This window comes from Schistosoma mansoni, chromosome 4 (genome assembly GCF_000237925.1).
Source record: "Schistosoma mansoni strain Puerto Rico chromosome 4, complete genome".
In the NCBI taxonomy this organism is placed as follows: Eukaryota; Metazoa; Platyhelminthes; class Trematoda; order Strigeidida; family Schistosomatidae; genus Schistosoma; species Schistosoma mansoni.
The window spans coordinates 30,365,189-30,377,223 of record NC_031498.1 but is presented as its reverse complement, the minus strand read 5'-3'; the positions used below and the strand labels follow the sequence as shown (position 1 = coordinate 30,377,223).

The following is a 12,035-nucleotide window of genomic DNA, read 5'->3' as shown; positions in this document are numbered from 1 at the left end:
GCAGTACGGACTGCATGCACACCTTCTACTGCTTAAGAGTAGTTAGATGCTGGAATTCGTTGTCAAGTGAGCTCATTCGAGCGACTTCCCAGGATTCCTTTAGGAGAAAACTTGACATATTCTTAAGGACGAAGGACGATATCTTATTATAGTTTACCAGCTTTTTTCTTTTTCCTCTTTTATCGTTAATATACCTAGGTTACTACCTGAAGGCACTGGTGATCCATTAATACTAGGTACGAAGGCCTGTTAAGAGTAAGCTTCTTCTACCTAATCCAGAACCATTTGAAACCATTTAACAGCATTTGTGTAGAGTTATATATCACGCAGCAATTCGACTCGTACGTTACTTTTGTAATGAATTTAGAGCTTTTAGGTAAGACTGACACTTTACGATTCATCACACTTTATTTTGTAGAAGCGTTTCATCAGAACTACCCAGAGGTGAGAAAATAGTTCGATCTTTATTTTTCAGGCTGCAGATGGTTACCTAGAACGAATTAAAAAAGATGATGGAAGTAAAGACGCTGGTTGTGCCACTTATGCAATAACATTGCAGTTCAATAGAGTTGGGAGTCTCTTAGCCATTGGATGCAATGATGGGAGGATAGAAATTTGGGACCATGTCACAAGACGTATTTCCAAAGTCCTGGTAGCACATGCACACCCAGTTTGTTCCCTAAGGTAAATTATAACCTATACAATATTCCAATTTATCTAGTTGGAGTAGAGACAGCAAAAGGCTTCTTAGTGCTTCCACTGACAATACAGTCTCTATCTGGAATGTACTATCGAGTGCTTGTGAGCAAACATTCCAATTTCCTTGTCCTGTGATGAAGGTTCAATTCAATGCAAGGAAACCAGACCAACTGCTTGTTTGTCCGATGAGACATGCCCCAGTAGTTATTAATATTCCAAGTGGTGCTCCAACTATCGTACAACCGGAAGATGAAGTTAGTTTCAGGATAATTTTTGTCACATTCTTATCCGTTCTCATGACGTGTTGACTTGGCTTTGAAATAGATCAGTAGGTGGTCGCTGTCTCACTCAAGATTTTTATTCAAACAGTTACCGACTTATTCAAGTACTGTTGGGATTTGGTGGATTAATCATTACTTCAGTTTTCCTAGAATCCAATGAGTGAAATAGTTTATTAAAAAACTACCGTTTAATCTGAGTGTTTTATTTCTCTACATAGATTACAAAACAGCTTATTGGCCCAAATGAAAAAACTTGAGTAATTCTTATTGTATAACTCACTATATGGTGTATCACGTCTTTAACGTCAGGTGAAACAATCATTTATGTTGTGACTCAACGAACTTAAGAAAGGAAACAACACCATGTTAGTAATCTTAAGGTCTGGTAATGTGTTTCAGATGCTTCGATAATCACCTAAACAATGTCAATATCTTAAGTCGCCGATTTTGATGTCAGACATGTTTTAAGTGTGTAGTCAGTCTTCTGTAATAAGGATAGGTTGGTGGACCTGTGTTAATCTTGACAGTTCGCCTTACAGTGAAGACCCAGCTCCTTGAAAATGTTCACTGATGGGGCGTTTTAAGGGCTCGTCATAACGGAGTTTGGAGGTTCCCTTCACCAGTTTTGTTCTCACACAATGAACACGTTCAACTGAGTCAGTAACCTTAATTAGACATGAACCAGCTACTTGGATACAGTACTCCAAGTGTGGTCTTACATAGGTGGTATATAAAACTCGAAACATCTCTCTAATGCATTTGAATGCTCGACGAAGTGACCATAACGCACGAAACCCTTTGGCAGCAGCTGCGTTGCAATGCGTAGTTGTTTTCAAGTAGTGACTTATTATTACTCCTAAGTCTATGTTTCTTAACGCATGGAAGAGATGTACCATCAATAGTATACTGCTAACTATTACCATGTCCTATGTGCATGAGCACACTCTTACTAGAACTAACTTCTAAGCCACAACATTGAGACCATCTAACTAATTAGTCTAGGTCAGCTTGGAGATCAAAATGATCGACCTTACTTATTGTTCTCCAGATCTTGACGTCATCCGCAAACAATAATGTCAACAATTTGAGCAGTCGCGGTAATTCATCGACGTTGGGAAGAAAAAGTAGGGGACCTAAGATGGTGCCGTAGGGCACACTACTTTTAGAACAACATATATAAGCGAACAATATTGTTTTCGATTAGATCCTCATGTTATAATTTGTATTTTTGCTAATAAACGGCCCAGCTATTCCTATTGCTTAGTATTCTTATACAATGACACTCGACAAGACCCCAAAATCAGAACACTTTGAACAGGAATCAAATTGTATTCAAAATAATAATGATAAGTGAACAGCAATCAATAGTTTAAATAATGCTTCATATATTTATAGTATATACATAAGAAGCTTATAGATTTTTCTGCAATAATATGCCCGGGCTGATCGGTTTAAAATTAACCAATCAGCGCGCAGCAACACCATCATGCATAAAACATGCTAAGCATGTTTTATGCATGATCCAATCTATATCCCACTAACACCTCATCAGGCTTTACTCTAATATACAGTAATATTTATATGCATATACGAAATTATTAAACCAATCAAGGCAGTTTATGAGTCAATGATAACAGTGGAATAGATTACATAATCAAAATTAATAATAAGTGAAAAGTACAAATTGATAGTGTAATGACAGGTGTACTAGTTGTGATAAGCAATAATAAAGGCTTGAATCAATGTTACATAACAGGGAAATAGGTCAATGATTAGAAAAATATAGACACTGAAATAACATTCATCGAAATTATAAGATTACGTAATAAGAAGTGTTTAGATAATTGGACGGTGAAGCGAATATTAGAAAAATTATAAGTAAATAATTGATAGGGGGGTGAAGAAAAATAAACGAAGAAAGAGTATGGAAAATAAAATTATTTATTAAGGCCAAGGGAGGGATAAGGGTGTTACAAATTTCTTATGAACACAAAGACTTGGGTTGTTGGATCGAATTCCTATAGCTTCTGCTGTGTAAGGGACGAGATCGAACCCCATAAGGAAAAGTAGTAGGAATACGATAAATAACTTTAAAAGACTGGTTTCTGTCAACTCCATGACCGCTATCAATCAAGTGTGAAAGAATCGAGCTCCGTATCGACTTGACCATACCTTTTCCTAACCACGAAGGGAGGTGTTCACTAACTCTTTGGTTCAGTTGTATAGTAGTGCGCTCAATATAGCTTTCTCCATGGGAGCAGCTGAATTCATAGATACACATAGAAGTGGCATAACCAGGTAACTTATCCTTTAGTTGGGGAATCACCATAGATCGTGTCGAGTAAGAAAGAAAGAGGTCGGCTGCATTAAACGTTCTCTTAACTGCTTTAGTCAGTCTATCCCGTAGTACATCATCAGCTAAATCGCCTTTGAATTGTAGTTTCAGGAAGAGTGGTTTCTTCGCAGCTGTTGATATCTTTATTTTCTTATTTGTTAAATGCAAATGTTTCTTCAGGAATCCTTGTGGATAACCCCTCTCAATCAACATATCATGGATAACCTCTAACTCATTGTTGATAGAATCGACTGAGCAAATCTTCCTAGCTTTATTTGCCAGACATTTGACTAGGTTCCTTTTATAGTAGATAGGTACGAAGCTTAAGAAGTGTGTGTACTGGCTAGATGAAGAGCTTTTCCTAAACACACTTCTACTGATGGAACCGTTCGCTTTTTTTATTAACAAAACGTCAAGGAAATTTAATTTATTATCTATTTCCTCTTCACATGTGAATTTAATAGCTTGGTGTTTGTTGTTAAACAGTTCGAGTAGTTCGACTTTGCCAATGTCCTGATCCACGATAATAAAAGTGTCATCAACGTACCGACAATAGAAGTCAAGCTTATTGATAACATCTTTGAGTGGTCCATTCTCTAGTTTCGCAAGAAAAAAGTCCGCTAGGATAGGACCTAGAGGTGAACCCATCGCTATACCATCAATTTGTCTATAATATGTATTATTAAAGACAAAATGAACATTCATTGTACATTTCAAAAGTAATTCTTTAAGACTGACCTCAGGAATTCTGACATTGATTTGTTTTTCATGTAATTGTTGACACACAAAATCAATAGTCTCAGTTATATAAACTTAAGTGGTAAACGGATGATATCTCTAGATGTTGCTTCCCTGTTCACCGACGTTCCAACGTCTAGAGATAAGGCGAGGTGTGCATTTTTAGGGTCAACCTTTTCTAACCCCACCCCTCCTTGTGGGAACGCAGCATCGTTGTTATGCTGGTTGTCTGAAGGAAACACCTTACTGCTGTCACACCTCTGTACAGTCGGCAGTACGACTTCGCCTTTGGACCTTTGGTTTGCTGCCTTTAGTCTTACTGCTCTTCAACCGACCTGCCTGGCATAGTAGGACCTTGAGGAACGATTGTTCCAGCCAATATAGCTCGATTGGTTCATCACGATAGACAGGCCCGACCACCACATCAAAGTAGCAGCAACGGTCGATGCATATATGTGCCTGGTCCTACATTGTAGCTGACTGACTGACCCTCACTGTCTCCCACACTATAAAAGGTTTTCTATCCATTCACATACAGCGCCTGTTATTCTGAAGCTCGACGGCTGCATAAAACCAAAGTGAGAAACCCTGTCAAACGCTTTGCCAAAGTCTATGAATATCACATCGACAGACAGATTGTTATCTAGGGCTGCTGTCTAATCTTCTCCTGCAATAAGTAAGTTGGTTGGGCATGAATGCTTATTTCGAAACCTGTGTTGCTCGGGAGTTAACAGATTGTACGAATCTATGTGACTTAGTAACTTAATCCGGATTTAGCTGGTTAGACTGACAGGTCGGTAGTTAGGTACGATCTGTCTCTCATCATCTATTAATATAGGACTGACTATAGCATCTGTCCAATTTCTAGGGAGTTTAGTGTGGGGAAGAGACATGCTGAAGAGCGTCGCGAGTGGTCTTGAAATTATGTCTGCGAAGGATGACAGCAGTCGTGAATGTAACCCATCAGGGCCCAGTATCTTACTAGGTTTGATTTTAGTGATCGACTGAAGAGCAGTTTCCTCAGTCACATTTACAGGTCCTATGGCTGGTTTCTCAGTGTACAGAACTGGTGTCTGCTAGTCCATCAGGACTTCTGTATTGGGACTCATAAGGTCGTGGAACTCACTATATTAAAACACCAGTTTTCTTGTTCTCAGGTATCGGTTTAATTATTTGACTAATATTAGTTTCGTAGCAACGTTTTTCTATAGAATATCTATCAAAGCTTTTGCAATCTAGCAGTATCGTTGACCGTTATACAGTTGATATAGTTCAGCGCTTAATGTATCGTTATTTATTTTTTAGAATGACCTTAGTATTGTTGCATCATATGATCGTCGTGGTCGTTATATTTATACTGGGAACTCAAAAGGCAAAGTAAGTGGGACGAGTTTTTTTTAATATTTTTCTTCATTTCATGAATACTTGTCATTTTCCCTCACTATCTTCTCAAATGCTCGAATTTCGGTTATTTAATAAGTCGACAGTTCGTTTTAGTAGATATTCTATCAATGACGTAGGAACTCTTAATTTGTTTAAGACTTTGACTGGAGTTTTTCTATTGAGGTTCAAATCCATAATTATTTTTCAAAATTACCTCAACAAAATTTTTACTAGACAGCTAGGTTATAGAATACCCAGGGGTTAGTATATCTTTAGGAACTTTTTACGTAACTTGACCTCCGTTCTCGAGGTTGCTTTCTGGTATTTACTACATATTTGTTTTTTTATAGTTTATTGATCTTCGTAATACCTTGTTGTTCAAACTGTGATAACTTATGCTGGTGTAATAACGTACAGTTCTTTCATTGTTTTCGTTGTTTAAACGTTATTCTTAACAAACCTATCAATAAACGACTACAAAACTATGTGAAACTTGAGTTTTAATAAGGTTAGAACACCAGAAAATTCAGGCGTTACATCTATTACACTAAGAAATCAAATCTATAAATAAATATGAACGTCATTTTGATTATGTGTTTTTGAAGCACTTCTCACATACTGTGGAAAATGTGGCAAATCAACTAATAAGGTCGCGAATATTTGTCGACTGTGACAGCCTGAATATGTGTTATATGTGCCCAAACACCACCTATACTGACGCAAAATGATTGGAATAGGAATAGTCTAGAAGAAAGTTAGCGGTTGTGAAACCAAGACATGATATCACTTTATGAATTCATTGGCTGTTGGATTGAGTCCTGCTTCTAGATGCAGACTACCTGCTTGGGATTCACGCAATCACTACGATCAGTGGCCGGAGGTGGATGGTATTTCTCAGAATCATCCACAGCAATACAGATCCATTCATCATTTGTCTTGCACTAATTCTTGAGCTTTAATGTTATTTTCTACTTTTTATCTATTCTTTTCGAACGTTATTTTCTGATATTTAATTTTTCTCACCATAATTGATACTACTATTATATTGGATCTTGCTATTTATCTCTCTAATTTCTCCTTTGATGTAGTATGGGAATTCGAGCTGGGGCAAATATGCACAAGGCTATATTCTCTATAGCTAACTGAACTTCACTTCTTTTGATGTGTGATTTTAGAATTAAGAATACTAACTATTTTGTCGATTTAGATTTAGATGTGTTTAATATTGAATCGTAAAAAATTCATTCATTTCCTAAATATAGGTTTGTATATATGAAACGAAAGATTTCCAGTTGATCAGTTCATTTAAATCAACATCAGCAGCGAACGCTGCCATTAAATCGATAGAATTTGCTAGACGTGGGGAGTAAGTTCAAATTCTTGTTTTATGTGTATATTACAGTCAACATATTTGTTCATTTGATACACTTAAATTCTGGTACAAATGATCACCAGAAAAAGTGTATATCACATAAGATAAGAAGATAACATTGTGAAGAAATAAAGGGTGAGAATGGGAATACAATCACAAAATAATAAATGAACATGTAGTGTATGATAGGAGATATACTTAAGTTAATACTACAACTAAGAAAGACTTTATTAAGCTAAGGAGGTTCCTGTCAATTTCATATAAACTGTAAAAGATAACTACATTGGAATCTTTACTAGCTTTTATTTTAATCCATTTCTGGTAACTCCTCAAGCTACTGAGTCGCACCATCTCTGGAACCCCAACCATGGATTTATGACCCGACCGTTGCTGCTATCTTGAGAGAAGTAACATTTTGCGATTCTCTCCCTCGAAGTGCAAAATGTTACTTCAGGATTGGGTTGTATCGGCACCCGAACTAGTGATAGGGAGTGAAGTAGTTGAGCGTGTTGACTGCTTCACTTATCTTGGGAGTCTCATCAGCCCTTGTGGTCTGGTGTGTGACGAAACCTCAACACGGATACAGAAGGCTCGTCTAGCTTTTGCCAACTTGCGTCATTTATGGCGTAGGCGAGATGTCCATCTAGCAACAAAAGGACGGGTTTACTGTGCAGCAGTTCGGTCCGTCCTACTTTATGGCAGCGAAACATGGCCGATAAGAGTAGAGGATATTCGTAGGCTACTAGTGTTCGATCATAGGTGTCTTCGAAGCATTGCTCGTATATCCATCGTAAGTATCATCGGGTAAGTAATGTAGTTGTTAGGAAACGGGTACTAGGTAAGTATAGCAAATCGATTGATGAAGCAGTGGAACTTCATCAGTTGAGATGGCAGGGACACATGTTACGTATGCCCAACCCTTCGACTGCCCCGACGTGCAATGTTTTATGGTGTAGGAGTAGGTTGGAAGAAAGCTAGGGGCAGCCAGAACAAAACGTGGCACAAATGCATAGAGTCACTGAGAATTGAACTCAGCCATGCTTTTAGATGTAGACTACCTGGTTGGGATCCACGAGATGATAGCAATCGATGGTTAAAGACCTTGAATGACATGGCTCAAAATCGTTTGCAATGGCGAAGGTGAATCCACTGTTTGTGTTCTGCCAAATTCTAATCTTCTGAATTTTTCACGTCCCTATCTTTTTTCTTTTTTTCAAATTTATTTCACTGTATTATACTCCTTCAATAACATCTTCAAATCCTAATCTTTCACATAATGCTTATACTCTTACTACTTCTACCACTATGGGATTTGAATGGACAACTGCATCTCTGTGCTAATGTGGTATGGCAACTCGAACTGAAGTACGTACGTACGAAGTTCTACGTTGTGACTGACTGACTGATGGATTTATGAGGAATCGAAAGATACCAATCTCAAACTGCTCTCTTTAATTGTTAACTTTTTTCTCTCTAATGTACTTATATTTTTAACTATTTATTTGATTTTGATGTTTCTGTGAGTTATTTTATCGTACTAGTCCCAAGAGCATTGTAAATATATTCGAATTCGGTTACTGTATACCTAACCAATCTTCTTGAAGAGGTCCAGTAAACCTTGTCCTCAAGATTTTACTTTTCTCTTGTCCGTTGGTCTTGACCAATGATGAGAATAAAAATTTGTCTACGTTATTTCCTTACAGTATTCAACGTTAGTAGTGTAGCGAACAAGAACATGGGTGGGGACAATCGAATGTATTTAAGCACAAATTACAGACTGTCTCATTAAAATCTGATAATCATACAGTTAACGGTTAATTTGCAAAATCACAATCAATTGTCTCAATCTTGACTGTTCCTTCTGTAAATATCAATCCATCATCTCTGATTTCATTATTTATGCATTTTCATACCGATTGTGCTTTGTTCCTGTTCTTTCCTTATCGATCTTTTGCCAAAATACATTCTATGTCTGACCTACACCATATACTACTTATGTAGATATAAGTAACCCATACCACAGTAGTACTCTATGATTGTCAAATGAAGTATACATTACAGATCGTAATTTTGGTAAGTTTGTGTTCTCTAAACCAGACTTGATTAAGCCATTGATTAAGAAATGTCATGAAAATCCGCAAATCTTTATTATTTCATGAATTTATGATTTTTAAAAAAGGCTCTATGTTATGTATAAAATTTTAGATATTTCCTACTTAATTGTGCTGATCGAGTTATTCGAGTGTATAACTGTGAGGATGCATTGAACGCAAATGTTACAGATCCGGAGCCGATAAAAAAATTGAAAGATCTTGTAACTGGGTAATCCGATGCTTTTCTTGTGACGAATTTAAAATGTGTTCTTTTTTCATTATTGTAAATATCAGGTGTAACTGATTGGTCATTCAGTATTAGCAAATGTCATGTCTTTCGATCGAATTCTATCGACCAGGTTGGATTATGGCCACTTGGCTAAGTGATAGCATCGCATGTACTCTATCAAGATGTTAGGTGGTCGGAGGTAGTGACAGAAAACCTTGCATGATGTAGGTTTCATGCCTTCAATATTGAGGGAACTGGTGCTCTCTAATGTATTAAAATCAGTGTCACTCTGCTTAACAGTTTCTGCAATATCACTACTAAACTGTTTGGGGCGCGACTGACCTCTAGGATTTAAATATTTGCAATTGATTAATCATTGGGTAGTAGATAATGTCATGTTCTTTTTAAGAAAGAGACTTTATAAAGACTGGTTGAATTTTGAAATTAGTTTTTGGTGGAGTAACATCAACTGAAGAATAACTTGAGTACCTCGTTTTGGGATTTTCAATACTACATCCTTCTTAATAATATTACTCTTTTCAGCCTACTTGGCTCTATTGAATAATATGACTATGCAGTTTGAATGTAAGATACATCTGAGAATATCCAGATAGACATAAGTGACGCGTACAACTCCAGGATGTAAATGTTGATAAATTGTTATTTTTTCCTGGTATAACGGGAAAAAATTAGGAATCTAATAACATTCAATTATAGATAAGTAATACGAACTGTAGGATCAATAGGATTTGGTCACTAGATAGTTAGACTCATTACTAGACTGGGGCACTCGATCGATACGGTAGATCAATTGATCGCTTTGGTAGATCACATGAACTCAGATCTGTAAAGTTCAATCAACTATTAAGAACCATATCAGATTAAGTATAGTGAACGAACACTCAAGTGGGAATAGACAAATTTATTGTTTAGTGTAAAATTACAGAGTACCTTAGTAAAATATGAAAACCATACATTAAATATATCATTTGCGCATCTTCTATCTGTTGTCCTTTATGTGCTTCCTTATTCTCTCAATTTTATTGTTATTATAATTATTTTCTGTTCTCTTCAATTGAATCTTCTCAATTTTCTGCTGGCATGCATTCCACTTCCTGTGGGTGTTACTACTTATATCTGTCAACATAAGTAACATACACCACATAAACAATAGTTTATTGACAACAATTACAGGTAGTCAACATACAAGAAAATCGGATTGAAAATCAAAGTTATGTATTAAAATAGTTATTTATATTACTGTCACTGGATATGTCTACTTTAGTGGCCCTAAATCTGACTCCAGGTAGATTGTATGAATGATAGTTATCGAATGATAAACATTCAAGAATTACAAAAACGTAAAATATTTCTACGTTAACTAGTATGAGAATTTGAGAAGAACATTTTGGAAAAAACACTTTGATACAAGTTTCAAGAATAGTGACAATTGGTGATGAGAGTTACCTAATAACATATAAATCATCACTTTATGTGTTATAACCATGCTAGTGTAGCCCACACCCTCATGGGAATATGCCAGATGAGAAACACAAATATACAATAATCATGTACTAAATCAACAGGAAAATGGCAAATCATTGAATACAACAAAATTATTAAACATCGAGCTTGTTGTAAATAATCTCAACTGTAATAGTCGAATTGAAACTTTAAACCGTGAAATAAAGAGAAGTGTAAACATTGTATGTCTCCCATCATTTTTTTCATACCTTTTCCTATGCTTACTTGTTTATTTATTTAAACACATAAATATTGGTACAAATGAGCACCAGATACATATGCGCCACACAAATGTCATTTGATTTGTGTGATGGATGTGATACAGCCCGGTTGCCCAAACCGAAGCAGATGGTTTTCTTAGGTCACACCCGGAGCCTTTGACCTGAAGGTCTGATCCATAAGACAGTGGAGCATCGTGAGGAGATGCAGTCCCATGGTACCCGGTGACCAACGATTGATTCGTACGCCATTTGTTCCCTCAGGATACTGGAGTCCATGTGCACCAATGGTTTGGAATGATGGTTTTCCAGCTCCCCTAGGTGGACCCTCCGTGTCCACCAACCCGGTTAAAGCGCTGGACATTCGGTTTTCGTCCTCTCAATTTCGTAAACAACACCTGTGGCACGAGAAGTCAGTGAGTAGGACTTCCCTACACTTATGATCATTTTATAATGACAATGTAGTCGGCTATCTGCTCACTGATTTTTCCTCTACAGTTTCACTCATGCCTACACTCCTACGTCGTGCTCCTACGTTGCGCCAATGAGGTATGGCAACTTAGACCGATGCATAAATGTGCCTGGTCCTACGTTGTAGCTGACTGACTGATACTCCTACATCAATCAGTCACTATCACTGTCTTTCCCTGTTTATGAGTATGTATAAGTTCAGATTGCCAGACATTACGCTAGGACAATGAGGTGCATTTAATAAAGTAAGGGGAGCATAAGGTAGGCGATAACATCGACAAGTTTAGATATAATAAATAGATTTTTTATTTAGTTGAGATCATGAGTCAATTGAAGCTAGACCACCATGGAAAACCGGTTAAGTGCTCGCGCGCGAGACTGACAGGTCCTGGGTCCGAATCTCACGAGACGGGATCGTGGATGCGCACTGCTGAGGAGTCCCACAATAGAACGAAACGGCTGTCCAGTGCTTGCAGGTTTACCATGGTGGTCTAGCTTCAATTGACTCATGATCTCAACTATATAAAAAATCTATTTATTATCTCCAAACTTGTCGATGTTGACGCCAACTTTATGCACTCCTTACTTTATTAAATGCACCGTTGTTGTGCTAGCGTAATGTCTGGCAATCTGAACTTATACATACTCTTAAACAGGGTGAGACAGTGATAGTGACTGATTGATGTAGGACT

At 37.1% G+C, this 12,035-nt stretch overlaps 1 protein-coding gene across 1 annotated transcript in view; it reads left to right on the top strand.

The window, feature by feature from the left end:
* Positions 1 to 341: 341 nt before the first annotated feature.
* Smp_142780 (putative retinoblastoma binding protein) overlaps positions 342 to 12,035 on the top strand; it is a gene marked incomplete at its 3' end in the record, with an annotated part of 31,397 nt that continues 19,703 nt past the window's right edge. The window contains exons 1-7 of the mRNA XM_018797458.1: positions 342 to 376; positions 419 to 444; positions 476 to 684; positions 722 to 953; positions 5,359 to 5,430; positions 6,699 to 6,802; positions 9,014 to 9,130. Of these exons, the coding sequence (XP_018652498.1) occupies positions 358 to 376; positions 419 to 444; positions 476 to 684; positions 722 to 953; positions 5,359 to 5,430; positions 6,699 to 6,802; positions 9,014 to 9,130 (779 nt within the window). The 5' untranslated portion in view covers positions 342 to 357. The remainder of the gene's footprint in view (positions 377 to 418; positions 445 to 475; positions 685 to 721; positions 954 to 5,358; positions 5,431 to 6,698; positions 6,803 to 9,013; positions 9,131 to 12,035) is intronic.